The sequence below is a fragment of the Rhinoraja longicauda genome, chromosome 19 (assembly GCF_053455715.1).
Source record: "Rhinoraja longicauda isolate Sanriku21f chromosome 19, sRhiLon1.1, whole genome shotgun sequence".
NCBI classification, from domain to species: domain Eukaryota; kingdom Metazoa; phylum Chordata; class Chondrichthyes; order Rajiformes; family Arhynchobatidae; genus Rhinoraja; species Rhinoraja longicauda.
This window is the reverse complement of record NC_135971.1, coordinates 8,700,345-8,720,305: the sequence shown is the minus strand read 5'-3', so window position 1 is coordinate 8,720,305 and position 19,961 is coordinate 8,700,345. Positions and strand designations below refer to the sequence as shown.

Sequence of the window (19,961 nt, the reverse complement as noted above, 5' to 3'; positions counted from 1 at the left end):
ACTCCCCGTCAATGGTGGATTTTGTGGAAAGTTTGTTGAGGGAAGGACTGGGGCTTCCGGCCGCCTTTAAACTACGGGTAGAGAGAGCGCACCGAGCTCTGATGTCGAAGCCGCCCGGGGATGCCCGACCGAGGTCCATGGTGGCCAAGTTGTCAAGTTACAGGATGAAAGAGGAGCTGCTTAGACTGGCCTGGCAGAATAGAGGATTTCAATACCTCGAGAAGAGAGTTAACCTGGATCACGATTATGCGCCAGATGTGTTAAAAAAACGGAGGGAATACACCGAAGCGAAAAGAATCCTGAAGGAGAAGAAAATCAGATTTCAAACTCCATTTCCGGCCAAGTTAAGAGTTTTCTACCAGGAGGGAACAGTGGTATATGGATCGGCGGAGGAGGCGACGGAGGATATGGCGAAGAGGGGACTCCCAGTGTCGGTCATCAAACACCCGGAGTCCCTTTTGGAGCGGATCCAGCATCTCATGTGGCGTAGTGCCGGGAGACCGGGGAACTGGGAGAGAACGGTCAGAAAAGTGGATTTCAAGGAATAGTTACAGGCTTTTTGACGCCAGGACTCGGGATATTGACTGAACCGAAAGGTTCGAACGGCAGAGGTGACCAAAGGAAGCGGGTGAGTCGAGTTTTGATGTTGGGGAGTTTCAGGACCCGTCTCCCATCGGAGGACAGACTTTAAGGCCTTGTTTTTACTCGTTACATTAAACGAGCATGGTATAGGCTATGAACACGGATATTACGTATATGTCGGGTGGACTCTTCTAACCGGGTAACCGGATAGATGGACAGTTTGGAACGGAAGAGCCACCGTTAGAAGACGGCCCTCTCCCACCTGTCAGGGGGAGAGGCAACATCTCAAAGCCCTCTCACCATCAGGGCTTTAATAGGGTCAAAATCAGGACCCCACAGTTGGAAGTCCGTTTATTTACTTTAGTGTTATTATTGTGTTTTTGTCCTGTAGTTGTTTTTTGGGGGCTGTTTCGTGCATGGATACTGGAGCTGGTATGGTTTATATACTTTTATTTCTTCTACTTATTGGACATTAAATGCAAGCAGTTAAAATAGTAACTTATAATGTGAATGGCCTTGTCAATCCTATTAAGAGAAGCAAGATATTAACCAAAATAAAGAGAGATAGAGTCGAGGTGGCCTTTCTACAAGAAACACACCTGTCTGAAACAGAGCATGCTAAACTAAAATGACTGGGCTTTAAACATCAGTACTCCTCATCATATAGTGCTGGTCATAGGAGGAGGGTGGCAATATTAATCTCTAGCAATATAAGTTTTGATCCCACCTTTGAAAAGAGAGATCCAGAGGGGAGATATATCTTCATGAGAGGTAATTTAGGCGGCTCATTGGTTACTCTGTTAAATATTTACGCTCCTCCCAACTCGGATTGGAAAATTTTTAAACAAGTGTTTGATTTGATAATATCTGAAACCCAGGGTGTATTAATCTGTGGGGGGATCTTAATGTTAGATTAAATCCTAAACTGGACTCTTCGAATGTTCATATAGCTCAGCCGAAATTGATAAATAAAAAAATTAATTTGGCAATGAAGGATATTGGATTAATTGATGTATGGAGAGAACTAAATTTGTGAAAACGAGACTACACATATTTTTCTAATCCACATTTGGCATATTCTCGGATTGATTATTTTCTTACCTTTGGAAAAGACCTTCATAGGGTTGTAAGCTGCGAGGTGGGGAGCATGGACCTTTCAGATCATAGTCTTGTGTATTTAAAACTACTTCTTGATCGGTATCAAAGAGACACTTTATGGAGATTAAATACATATGTACTGACTCATATGAAAGAACAGATTAAGAACGATATTACAGAGTATCTGGAACTAAATGACAATGACGAAGTTTCACCTCTGATACTGTGGGATGCATGTAAAGCGGTGCTTCGGGGCAAGATAATAGGATACAGTGCTCACATAAAGAAAGCTAGACATGAAAAGTTAGATCGGCTGCAAGTGGAACTGAAACAACTGGAACAAAACCATAGGGATACAAATGATCAAAAAATCCGAGAACTACTTATGAAGAAGAAGAATGAAATAAATGATATTTATACAAAAGATATAGAAAAAAAGTTGATTTTTGTAAAACAGAAATATTATGATGGGGGAGGAAAAGCCAGTAAATTATTAGCCAATAAACTAAAAAAACAACAGGCAGAGAACGCAATTCATAAAATAAAACACCCTGTAACTAATTTTACACACTATAAATTGAAGGAAATACAAAATTGTTTTGATATATATTTCAAAAGATTATATTTACAACCTCAAATCAGTGGGGAGAAAATGGAGGATTTCTTTAATGAGATTCATTTGCCAAAATTGACCAGTGAACAGAGTAAGTCCCTTGTAGCTGAAATAACAGAGAAAGAAGTTAGGTCTGCTGTAGTATATCTTAAACCAAATAAGGCTCCGGGCCCAGACGGGTTCCCTTCAGAATGGTACCGGGTAATGGTGGACTCATTGGTCCCTACGTTACAACGCACTTTCAATTGGGTTCTCAAAGAGAACGTAATACCCCCCTCCTGGAAGGAGGCAGTAATCTCATTGATTCCGAAAGAGGGAAAAGATAAATCTGTATGCAGTAATTTTAGGCCAGTGAGCGTACTCAATCAGGATTACAAAATTTTTACTCACATACTAGCCAAACGATTAGAGTGTTTGCTACCACAAATTATTAGCCTGGATCAGACAGGGTTTGTTCGAGGGAGACAAACCCAAGACAACATTAGAAGGACATTGCACATAATTGACCACATAACAAAATTTAACTTAGAAGCAGTCCTAGTGGGGTTAGATGCTGAAAAAGCTTTTGATTGTGTAAATTGGTCTTTTTTGCTTAGAGTTTTAGATAGATTTGGATTTCACAATACTTTTATTAAAACAATACAGGCTCTTTATGATAGCCCAAGTGCAAGAATTAAAATTAACGGAGTAGTTTCAAAACCATTTTTGCTAGAAAGAGGAACAAGACAGGGATGTCCAATCAGCCCCCTTTTATTTGCGGTTTTTATCGAACCTTTGAGTCAGTGGATTATCCAGAATAATAATATCAAAGGAATAGTAATGAAAGGAGAGGAACAAAAGATTTCTTTATTTGCTGATGACGTATTGGTATATTTGTCAGACCCTGAACAGTCTTTGTTACAGTTATTTTATGTTTTGGAATGATATGGATCCTTCTCTAGGCTATAAGTTAAATGTTATCAAAACACAAATTCTTAGTTTCAAATATAGCCCCTCAGTAAAAGTAAGGGAAAAGTTTAATTTGAGGTGGGATGCTGAATCCATGAGATATCTGTGAATAAACATTCCAATAGATCTGACTAAACTGCACTTGCTTAACTACCTCCCATTGAACAATAAGATCAGGGAAGACATTAGGAGGTGGGACCTAATACCTTATCTTAATTTTGGATCTCGTATTGAATCGGTCAAAATGGTTATGTTACCGAGGCTGTTGTATCTCTTTCAATCACTTCCACTAGATATATCAGACCAACAATTTCAAGAATGGGATAAACAAATCTCGAGGTATATTTGGCAGGGACAAAGACCAAGAATCAGATACCAGGGGTTACAACTGACCAAAAATAAAGGTGGGGTTGCACTCCCGTGCTTGAAAGACTATTATGCAGCTGCTCAGCTGAGAACATTAATTTATTGGTGCAACCCCGACTATTGTGCTAGATGGAAGGAGATTGAGATTGCTATAACAGAGGAATTTCCGATTGAGGCTGCAATCGGAGATAAGGAGTTAACAAATAAGTTAATTAATTTGGGATTCGATTATCACTTAAGGTATGGAATAAGGTCGTTACCCAAAATCATCTGAGGGATGCTGTGAAGGTTTTGAGATGGTGCACGTTTGATCCAGATTTTGTACCAAAAAGACAGGACACTAGTTTTAAAAGATGGAGTTCTCAAGGTTTGACATCATATTGCACATTTTTACATAAGGGGTCTATGAACAGCTTTGAGAATCTGAAGAGGCAATTTGGTTTGAATAATGATGATTTCTATAGATACCTTCAAATTCGCCATTATATAGATCAAATACAAAAGGAATGTGCAGAAGTAAAATGGGATAATATTTTGTTAAATGTATTTATTGATGCTTACCATGGAGGCTCAAAACAGAAAACCATCTCAAAATTATACAAGGGTTTACGGCAGAGAAAAGGCAACTCACTGTATGTAAAACAGAAATGGGAAAGGGAAGGTAATCTGGTTCTAACGGAAGAAACCTGGGAGAGCTTATGTGAGATACAATGGAAAACTTCAAGTTCAAATGTTTGGCGGGTGTTTTGCTGGAAAACCCTTATTAGGTTTTTTATTACACCAGTTCAAAAAAGGCATTACACAAATTCTTCTTCATGCTGGGCGACAATGTGGGTGCCTTGAGGCAAACCATTTTCACATATTTTGGTCTTGTGTATCAGTGATCCCATTTTGGCAGGAGATTCATAAAGTTTTACAAAAAGTTTTTTATATGGATATTCCTATTTAAATTTGAGTTTTTATATTTTGGTGCTTTACCAGTACAAAATGCTTCTATTAAAGATAAGTATCTTTTCCAGATCTTAAGTGCTGCCAGCTGGAAAGCTATTACTAGGAAGTGGTTGAAACCTGGAAAACCTAATGTGGATGACTGGATTAACATTGTATATGATATTTTTATAATGGAAAGGATAACTTTTGCTTTAAGATTGCAACAGGGAATATTTTTGAAAAGGTGGGGAAAATGGATGTTGTCCGGGAGCAGAGCAAGGACGCCCGTTGGCTGAGCAGTAAAGTAAGTGCTAATCACAGTTGAACAGGCAGAAGAAAAGTAAGTGCTAGTTTAAGTGAGAAGTCAGGTAAATTGGACAATCAGGCAATTTAATTGGTGATATAAGCAATACTTGCAAAAGGGTGCAGCCCTGTTCGGGTGCAGCCCAGTGAGAAAAGTGCGAGTCTTTGGCTGCGAGTCTTCGGCGAGGAGGCTGAGGTGAGGAGGATACAATTGTTTTAAGCCAGAGCTGGTTATAGGCACAAGGTAATGGCGGAAAAGTTGGTGCGGTGTGTTTCCTGCAGGATGTGGGAAGACAGGGACGTCGCTGGAGCTTCTGGGAGCTACACCTGCAAGAACTGTGTCCAGGTGCAGCTCCTGAAGGGACGTGTGGTGGAGTTGGAGAGGCAGTTGGATGACCTCAGGGCCATCCGGGAATGCGAGAGTTTCCTCGACAGGACCTATTGTGACGCTGTCACGCCAAGGGTCCAGGTCGAGCGAAGGTGGGAGACTGTTTCAGGGGGGAGTGGACGTGGATGTGGACTACAGGAGACCCCAGTGGCTGTGCCTATTGCAAATAGGTATACCCTCTTGGGAACTGTCGGGGCAGAAGACGTTTCCAGTCCGAGTGGCGGACCTGTTGGCAAGGATACTCGACAGGGGAGACCGAAGTCTGGAAGAGCCGTAGTGGTCGGTGACTCCATCATCCGAGGGACGGACAGAAGATTCTGTGGCAGCAGGAGGGACTTGAGGATGGTCTGTTGCCTCCCTGGTGCCAGGGTTCAACACATCACAGACCGGCTTCAGAAAATCCTAGTGAGGGAAGGCGATCAACCTGAAGTCGTTGTGCACGTGGGCACAAATGACGTCGGGCGGAAGAGGAAGGAGGTGCTACAGCGGGAGTTTAGAGAGTTGGGAAAAGCACTGAGAAGTAGGACGTCGAAGGTAGTTATCTCTGGACTGCTACCGGTACCTCGTGCTGGTGAGGCCAGGAACAGAGAGATAGAGGGTATGAATTTATGGCTGAGGGGCTGGGGCAGAGAGCAGGGATTTAGATTTCTGGACCACTGGGATCTCTTCTGGGCTAGGGGTGACTTGTACAAAAGGGACGGGTTGCATCTTAACAGCAGGGGGACAAACATTCTGGCAGGCAGGTTTGCTAGTGTGACACCTGTGGCTTTAAACTAAGTAGTGGGGGGGAGGGGTTAACAAATTGTGAATATGAAGATGAGGTAAAAGGGAATACAGGAGATATTGCAAAAGACTCTCGGAAGAATGGGAACAGAAGTTCTAGAGCGGAAAAGAAATTAAGGGCAGGGCCAATTGTGAACGATGTGAGAGGGGAGGTAAATACAGAAGTTAAAGTGTTGTACTTAAATGCGCGTAGTATAAAAAATAAAGTGGATGAGCTTGAGGCTCAGTTAGTCATGGGCAAGTATGATGTTGTAGGGATCACTGAGACATGGCTACAAGAGGACCAGGGCTGGGAACTGAATATTCAGGGGTACACAACGTATAGAAAAGACAGACAGGTGGGCAGAGGGGGTGGGGTTGCTCTGATGGTAAGGAATGATATTCATTCCCTTGCAAGGGGTGACATAGAATCAGGAGATGTTGAATCAGTATGGATAGAAATGAGAAATTGTAAGGGTAAAAAGACCCTAATGGGAGTTATCTATAGGCCCCCAAACAGTAGCCTCGACATAGGGTGCAAGTTGAATCAGGAGATAAAATTGGCGTGTCAAAAATGTAATGCTACGGTGGTTATGGGAGATTTCAACATGCAGGTAGACTGGGAAAATCAGGTTGGAAATGGACCCCAGGAAAGAGAGTTTGTAGAGTGCCTTCGAGATGGATTCTTAGAACAGCTTGTACTGGAGCCTACCAGGGAGAAGGCAATTCTGGATTTAGTGTTGTGTAATGATCCTGATCTGATAAGGGGACTAGAGGTAAAAGAGCCATTAGGAGGCAGTGATCACAACATGATAAGTTTTACTCTGCAAATGGAAAGGCAGAAGGGAAAATCGGAAGTGTCGGTATTACAGTATAGCAAAGGGGATTACAGAGGCATGAGGCAGGAGCTGGCCAAAATTGATTGGAAGGAGGCCCTAGCAGGGAAGTCGTAGAACAGCAATGGCAGGTATTCCTGGGAATAATGCAGAGGTTGCAGGATCAATTTATTCCAAAGAGGTGGAAAGACTGTAAGGGGAGTAAGAGACACCTGTGGCTGACAAGGGAAGTCAGGGACAGCATAGAAATTAAGGAGAGGAAGTATAACATAGCAAAGAAGAGTGGGAAGACAGAGGATTGGGACTCTTTTAAAGAGCAACAAAAGTTAACTAAAAAGGCAATACGGGGAGAAAAGATGAGGTACGAGGGTAAACTAGCCAATAATATAAAGGAGGATAGCAAAAGTTTTTTTAGGTACGTGAAGAGGAAAAAAATAGTCAAGGCAAATGTGGGTCCCTTGAAGACAGAAGCAGGGGAATTTATTATGGGGAACAAAGAAATGGCAGACGAGTTAAACCGTTACTTTGGATCTGTCTTCACTGAGGAAGATACACACAATCTCCCAAATGTTCTAGGGGCCGGAGAACCTAGGGTGATGGAGGAACTGAAGGAAATCCACATTAGGCAGGAAATGGTTTTGGGTAGACTGATGGGACTGAAGGCTGATAAATCCCCAGGGCCTGATGGTCTGCATCCCAGAGTACTTAAGGAGGTGGCTCTAGAAATAGTGGAAGCATTGGAGATCATTTTTCAATGTTCTATAGATTCAGGATCAGTTCCTGTGGATTGGAGGATAGCAAATGTTATCCCACTTTTTAAGAAAGGAGGGAGAGAGAAAACGGGTAATTATAGACCAGTTAGTCTGACATCAGTGGTGGGGAAGATGCTGGAGTCAATTATAAAAGACGAAATTGCTGAGCATTTGGATAGCAGTAACAGGATCATTCCGAGTCAGCATGGATTTACGAAGGGGAAATCATGCTTGACAAATCTACTGGAATTTTTTGAGGATGTAACTAGGAAAATTGACAAGGGAGAGTCAGTGGATGTGGTGTACCTCGACTTTCAGAAAGCCTTCGACAAGGTCCCACATAGGAGATTAGTGGGCAAAATTAGGGCACATGGTATTGGGGGTAGGGTACTGACATGGATAGAAAATTGGTTGACAGACAGAAAGCAAAGAGTGGGGATAAATGGGTCCCTTTCGGAATGGCAGGCAGTGACCAGTGGGTAACCGCAAGGTTCGGTGCTGGGACCCCAGCTATTTACGATATACATTAATGACTTAGACGAAGGGATTAAAAGTACCATTAGCAAATTTGCAGATGATACTAAGTTGGGGGGTAGTGTGAATTGTGAGGAAGATGCAATAAGGCTGCAGGGTGACTTGGACAGGTTGTGTGAGTGGGTGGATACATGGCAGATGCAGTTTAATGTAGATAAGTGTGAGGTTATTCACTTTGGAAGTAAGAATAGAAAGGCAGATTATTATCTGAATGGTGTCAAGTTAGGAGGAGGGGGAGTTCAACGAGATCTGGGTGTCCTAGTGCATCAGTCAATGAAAGGAAGCATGCAGGTTCAGCAGGCAGTGAAGAAAGCCAATGGAATGTTGGCCTTCGTAACAAGAGGAGTTGAGTATAGGAGCAAAGAGGTCCTTCTACAGTTGTACCGGGCCCTGGTGAGACCGCACCTGGAGTACTGTGTGCAGTTTTGATCTCCAAATTTGAGGAAGGATATTCTTGCTATGGAGGGCGTGCAGCGTAGGTTCACTAGGTTAATTCCCGGAATGGCGGGACTGTCGTATGTTGAAAGGCTGGAGCGATTGGGCTTGTATACACTGGAATTTAGAAGGACGAGGGGGGATCTTATTGAAACATATAAGATAATTAGGGGATTGGACACATTAGAGGCAGATAACATGTTCCCAATGTTGGGGGAGTCCAGAACAAGGGCCCACAGTTTGAGAATAAGGGGTAGGCCATTTAGAACGGAGATGAGGAAGAACTTTTTCAGTCAGAGGGTGGTGAAGGTGTGGAATTCTCTGCCTCAGAAGGCAGTGGAGGCCAGTTCGTTGGATGCTTTCAAGAGAGAGCTGGATAGAGCTCTTAAGGATAGCGGAGTGAGGGGGTATGGGGAGAAGGCAGGAACGGGGTACTGATTGAGAGTGATCAGCCATGATCGCATTGAATGGCGGTGCTGGCTCGAAGGGCTGAATGGCCTACTCCTGCACCTATTGTCTATTGACTAGCAAGCTTGCAGATGATACGAAAGTGGGTGGTTTTGCAGACAGTGAAGATGGTTGAGAAATATTGCTGTGGGATCTTGATCAAATGGCCAGCTGCGGATCTAGGAGCGCAGGTGCATAGGTCACTGAAGGTAGATCGGGTGGTCAAAAAGGACATTGGCACATTGTCTTTCGTCAGTCAGAGTATTGAGTATAAAAGTTGGAAGGTCATGTTGCAGTTGTAAAAGGCGTTGGTAAGGCCGCATTTAGAGTATTGTGTTCAGCTCTGGGCACCGTGGTATTGAAAAGTTGTTGTCAAGATTGATAGGGCGCAGAGAAGGTTTACGAGGATGTTGCCAGGGTTAGAGGGTCAGAGCTATAGGCAGAGGTTGAGTAGGCTGGGACTCTGTTTCTTGGAGCGCAGGAGGATGAGGGGCAGTATTCTAGAGACGTATATAATGATGAGAGGAATAGATCGGGTAGATGCACAGAGTCTCTTGCCCAGAGTAGGTGTATCGGCGACCAGAGGACAGAGAATTAAGGTGAAGGGGAAACGATTTAATAGGAATCTGAGGGGTAACGTTTTCGCACAAAAGGTGGTGGGTGTATGGAACAAGCTGCCAGAGGAGGTAGTTGAGGCTGGGACTATCCCAACGTTTAAGAAGCAGTTGGACAGGTACATGGAAAGGACAGGTTTGGGGGGATATGGACCAAACGCAGGCAGGTGGGACTAGTGTAGCTGGGACATGTTGCCCGGCGTGGGTAAGAACGGCACGAAGGTCCTGAGAAAGTTTTTTTTCACACAGAGTGGTGAATCTGTGGAATTCTCTGCCACAGAAGGTAGTTGAGGCCAGTACATTGGCTATATTCAAGAGGGAGTTAGATGTGGCCCTTGTGGCTAAAAGGATCAGGGGGTATGGATGGAAGGCAGGTACGGGATACTGAGTTGGATGAGCAGCCATGATCATATTGAATGGCGGTGAAGGGCCGAATGGCCTACTCCTGCACCTAATTTCCAAAGACGTGCAGGTATGTAGGTTAATTGACTGGGTAAAATGTAAAAAATTGTCCCTAGTGTGTGTAGGATAGTGTTAATGTGTAATGTGCGGGGATCGCTGGGCGGCGCGGACTCGGTGGGCCGAAGGGCCTGTTTCCGCGCTGTATCTCCAAATCTAAATCTAAAAATTGTCAATTGTCTATTAGATAATAATAGACAATAGGTGCAGGAGGAGGCCATTCGGCCCTTCGAGCCAGCACCGCCATTCAATGTGATTATGGCTGACTTTTCGCGTCGAGGGAAGGAGGGTCTCAACCCGAAACGTCACCCTTTCCTTCTCTCCAGAGATGCTGCCCGCCCCGCTGAGTTACTCCAACATTTTGTGTCTCTCTTCGGTTTAAACCTGCATCTGCAGTTCCTTCTGACACACCACCAAGTGCAGTGCGTAACTTTCAACCGTTCAATAGACAATAGACAATAGGTGCAGGAGTAGGCCATTCAGCCCTTCGAGCCAGCACCGCCATTCACTGCGATCATGGCTGATCACTCTCAATCAGCACCCCGATCCTGCCTTCTCCCCATACCCCCTCACTCCGCTATCCTTAAGAGCTCTATCCAGCTCTCTCTTGAAAGCATCCAACGAACTGGCCTCCACTGCCTTCTGAGGCAGAGAATTCCACACCTTCACCACTCTCTGACTGAAAAAGTTCTTCCTCATCTCCGTTCTAAATGGCCTACCCCTTATTCTTAAACTGTGGCCCCTTGTTCTGGACTCCCCCAACATTGGGAACATGTTTCCTGCCTCTAATGTGTCCAATCCCCTAATTATCTTATATGTTTCAATAAGATCCCCCCTCATCCTTCTAAATTCCAGTGTATACAAGCCTAACTCGGTGCGTTAAAAGCAAAAAACATGTCCTGCACACCCCCATTAAAATGGCCGGTAACTACAAGTATAATATAGTAACTACAATATTTATTCCCTGTTGTGTTTTTTTTGCTCTCTCTCTCTCTCTCTCCCACATTCGGCATCAGTCCCGGCTTCCGTGAAGTTGAACCCGAAGACGGCGCACTCTTGGCTAATCGTCTCGGACGACCTGACCAGCGTGTGCTACGCCAACAAGCAACAGCAACTACCCGACACACCAGAGAGGTTCAATCCCTCTCTCTGTGTTCTGTGCTCGGAAGGATTCGTGTCGGGGAGGCACTACTGGGAGATAGGGGTTGGGGAGAGCACGGAGTGGGACGTCGGGGTGGTGAAGGAGTCCGTCAACAGGAAAGGGGATATCACCGCCGTCCCGCAGGCCGGCTACTGGATCGTCTGGCTCAGGAACGGCAACGATTACAAAGCTGGCTCTCTGCCCCGCACCCGCCTCCGCCCGGGCGCCAAGCCCAGGAAGATCGGGGTGTACCTGGACTACGAGGGCGGCCAGGTGTCGTTCTACAACGCGGACAACATGTCCCACCTCCACACCTTCACCGACCTTTTCACCGAGAAACTCTACCCTTTCTTCAGCCCCTGCTTGAGTGGCCACGGGGAGAGCTCCGAGCCGCTGAAGATTTGCCAGTCCAAACTGTATTGGCGTTGAGCACCCAGGTCTTGCCTCTGTAGTAGCCTGCCTTTCAAGTTTTCCACACCTTCATTAACTTACAGGCAGGCATGGGCAAAGGGGGGGATGGGGTGGGGGGGGGAGATAAACCAAAATGGACTCGCCTGTTACGTTATGTGACCACTTCCTTTTGTATCGACATCAAAGAATTGCAAATGCAATGTGTTAATGTCAATGTCAAATTGTTAATGTCAGTGCCTGTATCTTGGTCGAACCATTTAATTTTTCACCCCTTGCCCGTGCCCTGTACATTAATCTGCTACCCAAATTTAAGAGTCCAGAAGAGGGTATACATTTGGGACTTCAAATCTAATTGGACTGTGGCCCAATTTTGTTCGTCTCATTCGTATCATGTCCCGGCTTTGACGATACCTCCTGACTTCTGCGCACGCATAGATCTTGAGCTCAACTCTAAATTGACCGTAAAATAAGTTGTACATGAGCCCAAGGTTCATAGGAGCTGAATTAGGCCATTCGGCCCATCAAGTCTACCCCGCCATCCAATCATGGCTGATCTATCTTTCCCTCTCAACCCCGTTCTCCTGCTTGCTCCTCATGGCCTCTGACACCTTTAGTAATTAGGAATCTATCAATCTATGCCTTAGAAAGAAAAGATCCATTGACTTGGCCACCACAGGCGCCTGTGGCAATGAATTCCACAGATTCGCCGCCCTCTGGCTGAAGAAATTCCTCCTCGTCTCCTTCCCAATGGTACGTCCTTTTATTCTGAGGCCATGGCGTCTGGTCCTGGACTCTCCCGCTGGTGGAAACATCCTCTCCGCATCCACTCTATCCGGGAATCACAAACGATGCTTGTACTTAGTTTGCAGGAAGTACAGCAAGGAGATGCCACGAAGTTCAATAACAATCATCACTTCCCAACCCCCAGTGTGTTTACTTCGAATCTCTATTAAAAACGGCATGAAAACACCTTCATCACGGGTTGATCTTTCATATGTTGTCTCTTCAATTCTGTTTAAGAATAAGGGGTTTAAGAATAAGCCACAGTTTAAGAATAAGGGGTAGGCCATTTAGAACGGAGATGAGGAAGAACCTTTTCAGCCAGAGAGTTGTGAATCTGTGGAATTCTCTGCCTCAGAAGGCAGTGGAGGCCAATTCCCTGGATGCTTTCAAAAGAGAATTAGATAGAGCTCTTACAGATAGTGGAGTCAGGGGGCATGGGGAGAAGGGAGGAATGGGATACTGATTATGGATGATCAGCCATGATCACAGTGAATGGCGGTGCTGGCGCGAAGGGCCGGATGGACTAGTCCTGCACATATTGTCTATTGGTTGGTCCTTCTCTTTAACCAATAATACAACAACAACAAAAACCCACGAACAACGCAGCACATCCCATGCTGGGAATGTTCTAACGGTGGGCAAGGAAAGGGATAAACCAGAAGGGAGGAATGATGGACGAGCAGCAATCTATAGATGCCGGAAGCCTTAATATATAAAAAATATATATACTGGTGGGCAGGTACGACAACATCTATGGCGAAACACAGAGAGCGAGAGAGAGAGAGAGAGAGCGAGAGAGGGGGGGAGGGAGAGAGAGAGAGAGAGAGAGAAAGAAAGAGAGAGAGAGAACGTTCCAACTAAACGACCCTCGTCAAATCTGGGAGACATTGGGAAATTACCATGTCCTAGGTCGTAGAGTCACAGGGAAGTGTAGAGTGAGGCCCAGCGCAAATTGGAGGAACAACACCTCATATTTCGCTTGGGCAGCTTACACCCCAGCGGTATGAACATTGACTGCTCTAACTACAGATAGCAGCATCTCAGGAGAGAAGGAATGGGTAACCCAAACCACCCCATCCCCGGGCACTTTCCCCTGCAACCGCAGGAGATGCAACACCTGTCCCTTTACCTCCCCCGTCAACTCCATCCAAGGACCCAAACAGTCTTTCCAGGTGAGACAGAGGTTCACCTGCACCTCCTCCAACCTCATCTATTGTAGACGCTGCTCTAGATGTCAACTTCTTTACATCGGCGAAAACAAACGCTGGCTCGGCGATCGTTTCGCTCAACACCTTCGCTCAGTCTGCCTTAACCAACCTGATCTCCCGGTGGCTGAGCACTTCAACTCCCCCTCCCACTCCCAGTCTGACCTTTCTGTCATAGGCTTCCTCCAGTGCCATAGTGAGGCCCACCGGAAATTGGAGGAACAGCACCTCATATTTCGCTTGGGCAGCTTGCAGCCCAGCGGTATGAACATTGACTTCTCCAACTTTAGATAGTTCCTCTGTCCCTCTCTTCCCCTCTCCTTCCCAGTTCTCCCTCTATCTTCCTGTCTCCACCTATATCCTTCCTTTGTCCCGCCCCCCTGACATCAGTCTGAAGAAGGGTCTCGACCCGAAACGTCACCCAATTCCTTCTCTCCAGAGATGCTGCCTTGACCCGCTGAGTTATTCCAGCATTTTGTGTCTACCTTCGATTTAAACCAACATCTGCAGTTTTTTCCTACACATTCTGCTGCAGCTGGAGAACGCGTTGGCGAGTTCTCACTTGGCGTGTTATGTTTAGTTTTTGATCAATCTGATTTCGCAAAGGCGCCCTTAAATGGAAAGCACGTAGAGAATATTTAAGAGGAATAATTTGGGCCAAGTTGGATAGACCGGGCACTATTTCTTGGAGCGCAAAACGTTGAGGAGAGATAATATAGAGGCATATAAAATCACGACGGGCATCGAAAGGGTGAATGAACAGTCTTTATCCCATTGTTGGGCAATCTAGAACTAGTGGGGTTACCAGGTTTAAGGTGAGATGGGGAGATTTAAAGGGAATCCTAGGGTCAACGTTTTCGCACATATATGTTATATGGAACGAGCTGTCAAGGGAGGTAGTTGAAACAACATCGAAAACGTGTGGCGCGCAGCACAGAACAGAACTGCTCAGCAGGTCAGGCAGCATCTCTGGAGAGAAGGAATGGGCGGCGTTTCGGGTCGAGACCCTTCGTTCCCCACGGCCATTTCGAAGGACGTAGAAGGATCAATCATATTGAACGATCGTAAACAACAGTCTTGGAGTTTTGTGCCCTTCAATGCTCCGTGCAGATTTCCTAAGTATGTAAAGATTTGAGGCAGGGCCGTTTTTACAGCATTATGGGCCCCCGGGCAAAGCAGTGTACTGGGGCCCTACCGTTACTCTCCCCCACCCCCCTTTCCCTACCAGCCCCCCCCCCCTATCATGCCGGCAAAAAGCACTTACCGAAAAGCACTTAGCGATGGACTTAGGGTGCTACATTGTTGCGAAAAGCACTTCAAGATCGCTGTGAGAAGCACTTAGTGACCGAAAATGTTGCGAAAAAAGCACTTATTGAACCTACATTTTTAAAGTAGTATTCATTTATTGCAAGTCACTTAACATACACAGATCAGCATGCAGCTCCTATGCTCGTGGGCCCCCGGGCAAGTGCCCATCAGGCCCATGCGTTAAGATGGCCCTGATTTGAGGTTCTTCTTCAGAAGAAGGGCTTCGACCCGAAACGTCGCCCATTCATGCTCTTCTGAGATGCTGCCTGACCTGCTGAGTTACTCCAGCATTTTGTGAATAAATACCTTTGAATTGTACCAGCATCTGCAGTTATTTTTGTTACACTGAGGTTATTAATATTACTTCAGGCACCGCCCCTTCTCGCATGTAAGTCGAGGATGAGAGTGAATAAACGTTGTCACCTGCTGGCTGCACAGAGACATTTGTTATCTTCTTCTCGAGTGGTTTCTCAAAGAGTGGAGGATGACTGGCTTTCTACTCTGGTCCTGAGCTGACCAGAATGGCAGGCAGTAACTAGTGGGGTACCGCAAGGCTCGGTGCTGGGACCGCAGCTATTTACAATATACATTAATGACTTGGATGAAGGGATTAAAAGTACCATTAGCAAATTTGCAGATGATACAAAGCTGGGTGGTAGTGTGAACTGTGAGGAAGATGCTATGAGGTTGCAGGGTGACTTGGACAGGTTGTGTGAGTGGGCGGATGCAAGGCAGATGCAGTTTAATGTGGATAAGTGTGAGGTTATCCACTTTGGTGGTAAGAATAGGAAGGCAGAGTATTATCTGAATGGTGTCAAGTTAGGAACAGGGGACGTACAACGAGATCTGGGTATCATAGTGCATCAGTCACTGAAAGGAAGCATGCAGGTACAGCAGGTAGTGAAGAAAGCCAATGGAATGTTGGCCTTCATAACAAGAGTAGTTGTGTATAGGAGCAAAGAGGTCCTTCTGCAGTTGTACAGGGCCCGAGTGAGACTGCACCTGGAGTACTGTGTGCAGTTTTGGTCTCCAAATTTGAGGAAGGATATTCTTGCTATTGAGGGCGTGCAGCGTAGGTTTACTAGGTTAATTCCCGGAATGGCGGGACTATCATATGTTGAAAGACTGGAGCGACTAGGCATGTATACACTGGAATTTAGAAGGATGAGAGGAGATCTTATCGAAACGTATAAGATTATTAAGGGGTTGGACACGTTAGAGGCAGGAAACATGTTCCCAATGTTGGGGGAGTCCGGAACAAGGGGCCACAGTTTAAGAATAAGGGGTAGGCCATTTAGAACGGAGATGAGGAAAAACATTTTCAGTCAGAGAGTTGTGAATCTGTGGAATTCTCTGCCTCAGAAGGCAGTGGAGGCCAATTCTCTGAATGCTTCCAAGAGGGAGCTAGATCAAGCTCTTAAGGATAGCGGAGTCAGGGGGTATGGGGAGAAGGAAGGAACGGGGTACTGATTGAGAATGATCAGACATGATCACATTGAATGGCGGTGCAGGCTCGAAGGGCCGAATGGCCTCCTCCTGCACCTATTGTCTATGGTCTATTGTTTCTCTTTCCCCTAACGCTCACTCTGAAGAAGGGTCTCGACCCGAAACGTTGCCTATTCCTTTTCTCCAGAGGTGCTGTCAGACCCGTTGAGTTACTCCAGCTTTTAATGTCTATCTGCGGTTTAAACCAGTATCTGCAGTTCCTTCCTACACATGTAGATTACACCGAGAGAGTGTGGAACGCCACATTTCATCGGTGTTCGCACGTTACCATTTAACAGTTGCTCGAAATTTATATTTCGCCATCGTTTCCCATCCACGTATGGCACCATTTTGGCCTTGCCCCCCTTTGTTCTGCTTTACACTGTCCCAGGTCCATATCTCTGGTATATTCACTTTCAAGAACTAAAGGCCCCTCCCTCCTGTGAGATTAGTTGGAGGTTTGCTCGGACAACTTCACAATGAACCCTTGCAGTTTAATGTGGATAAATGTGAGTTCCACTTTGGGGGTAAGAATAGGAAGACAGATTGTTATCTGAATGGTGTCAAGATAGGAAAAGGGGATGTACAACGAGATCTGGGTGTCCTAGTGCATCAGTCACTGAAAGGAAGCATGCAGGTACAGCAGGCAGTGAAGAAAGCCAATGGAATGTTGGCCTTCATAACAAGAGGAGTTGAGTATAGGAGCAAAGAGGTGTTTCTGCAGTTTGTCAGGGCCGTAGTGAGACCGCACCTGGAGTGCTGTGTGCAGTTTTGGTCTCCAAATTTGAGGAGGGATATTTTTGCTATTGAGGGCGTGCAGCGTAGGTTCACTAGGTTAATTCCTGGAATTCCGGGACTGTCGTATGTTGAACGACTGGAGCGACTAGGCTTGTATACACTGGAAATTAGAAGGATGAGAGGGGATCTTATTGAAACATATAAGATTATTAAGGGATTGGACACGTTAGAGGCAGGAAACATGTTCCCAATGTTGGGGGAGTCCAGAACCAGGCGCCATAGTTTAAGAATAAGGGGTAGGCCATTGACAACGGAGATGAGGAAAAACTTTTTCACTCAGAGAGTTGTAAATCTGTGGAATTCTCTGCCTCAGAAGGCAGTGGAGGACAATTCTCTGGATGCTTTCAAGAGAGAGCTAGATAGAGCTCTTAATGATAGCGGAGTGGGGGGGGGGGGGGGGGGGGGGTATGGGGAAAAGGCAGGAACGGGGTAGTGTTTGAGAATGATCAGCCATGATCACATTGAATGTTGTTTGACTTCATACACTTCACTTCCAATTTTCATCCTGCCCTTAAATATATGTGGACTATCTCTGTTATCTCCCTCCCATTTCTGGACCTCACCATCTCCATCACAGGAGACAGACTGGTGCCTGACATCTACTATAAACCCACTGACTCGCACAGCTATCTGGACTACACTTCTTCCCACCCGGTCTCCTGCAAAAAGTCTATCCACTACTCCCAATTCCTTTGTCTACGCCGCATCTGCGCCCGGGATGAGGTCTTTTCACACTCGGGCATCAGAGATGTCCTCATTCTTCAGGAAACGGGGCTTCCCCTCTTCCATTATAGATGAGGCTCTCACTAGGGTCTCTTCTACATCCCGCAGCTCCACTCTTGCTCCCCCTCCCGCAAACCGTAACAAGGAAAAAATCCCTCTCGTTCTCACCTTCCACCCCACCAGCCAGCTGATCCAACAAATCGTCCGCCAACATTTCCGTCACCTACAACGGGACCCCACCACTGGCCATATCTTCCCATCCCCTCCCCTTTCTGCGTTCCGCAGAGACCGTTCCCTCCTTGTCCCTTGTCCACTCGTCCCTTCCTACCCAAACCACCCCATCCCCGGGCACTTTCCCCTGCAACCGCAGGAGATGCAACACCTGTCCCTTTACCTTCCCCCTCAACTCCATGCAAGGACCCAAACAGTCTTTCCAGGTGAGACAGAGGTTCACCTGCACCTCCTCCAACCGCATCTATTGCATCCGCTGCTCCAGATGTCAACTTATTTACATCGGCGAAACCAAACGCAGGCTCGGCGATCGCTTCGCTCAACACCTGCGCTCAGTCCGCATTAGACAATCTGATCTCCCGGTGGCTGAGCACTTCAACTTCCCCTCCCATTCCGAGTCTGACCTTTCTGTCATGGGCCTCCTCCAGTGCCATAGTGAGTCCCACCGGGAATTGGAGGAACAGCACCTCATATTTTGCCTGGGCAGCTTGCAGCCCAGCGGTATGAACATCGACTCTGTCCCTCGCTTCCCCTCCCCTTCCCAGATCTCCCATTGTCTTCCTGTCTCCATCTATATCCTTCCTTTGTCCCGCCCCCTGACATCAGTCTGAAGAAGGGTCTCGACCCGAAACGTCGCCCATTCCTTCTCTCCTGAGATGCTGCCTGACCTGCTGAGTTACTCCAGCATTTTGTGAATAAATACCTTCGATTTGTACCAGCATTCGCAGTTATTTTCTTACACATTGAATGGTGGTGCTGGCTCGAAGGGCTGAATGGCCTCCTCCTGCGTCTATTATCTATTGCAGTCAATTACCATTCATTATACGACGTGGCAGGGTGCAGAGTGGATAACGCGATACTGCAGGAATTCAGCCGCTCCCAAAAGCAAATAGACTTCGAACCTTTGTGCCAGGAATTAAAATGGCTTCGAAAGACAAGGTCGAGAGTTTAACCGAGGAGGCAGTTTGTCCCATCTGCCTGGATTTCTTCACCGACCCGGTTACACTGGAGTGCGGGCACAACTTCTGCCGCTCCTGTATCACACAGAGTTGGGGCAGGGAGGGGAGAATCTCCTGCCCGGAATGTAGAGAGGAGATTGCAGACCGCACCCTCAAAGTCAATCGGGCCTTGGCGAGACTGTCTGAGAAAGCTCGAGCACTGAGCCTGAATACAGAAGAGAAGGGAAGTAAACTTTTCTGCGAGGAACATCAGGAAGAAAAGAAGCTGTTTTGTGAAAATGACAAGAAACTGGTCTGTCTGGTTTGTCGAGATGCGCTGGAACACAGAAACCACAGCTTCCAGCCGATTAAAGAAGCTGTTGACATCTACAAGGTCAATGCAAACAGATTTGTATCTTTATTTACTTTGTTCATTCTTTGTTGTCTAACGCCTTTATTCTTTGATCTTAGGCTCGGGTAAAATCAGCCATAGAATCTGTCACAAAAAATAAATCTGATATCGAAGAAATAGAACAGCAACAACTACGAAAGATTTCCAAAGTTCGGGTGAGGCCTTTCTGTCTGGAATTTTTATGCAGCGTTGCTCATTTTAATGTGTAGTGGACATGTTGGAACAATTGACTGCTGAAATTAGGTGCGTAGGGAGGAACTGCAGATGCTGGTTTAAACCGAAGATAGGCACAAAAAGCTGGAGTAACTCAGCGGGACTGGCAGCATCTCTGGAGAGAATGAATGGGTGATGTTTCGGGACGAGACCCTTCTTCAGACTGGTTAGAGATAAGGGAAACGAGGGACAGGGAGTAGACGATGATGCAGAGAAATAAAGAACAATGAATAAAAGATATGCAAA

At 46.1% G+C, this 19,961-nt stretch overlaps 1 protein-coding gene and 1 pseudogene across 1 annotated transcript in view; one reads left to right on the top strand and one right to left on the bottom strand.

The window, feature by feature from the left end:
* LOC144602523 (zinc-binding protein A33-like) overlaps positions 1 to 11,637 on the top strand; it is a 32,459-nt gene extending 20,822 nt beyond the window's left edge. Inside the window, exon 5 of the mRNA XM_078415650.1 lies at positions 11,084 to 11,637. Within this exon, the coding sequence (XP_078271776.1) occupies positions 11,084 to 11,637 (554 nt within the window). The remainder of the gene's footprint in view (positions 1 to 11,083) is intronic.
* The window catches only part of LOC144603080 (zinc-binding protein A33-like), a 70,771-nt pseudogene that overhangs the window by 45,425 nt on the left and 5,385 nt on the right, over positions 1 to 19,961 (bottom strand).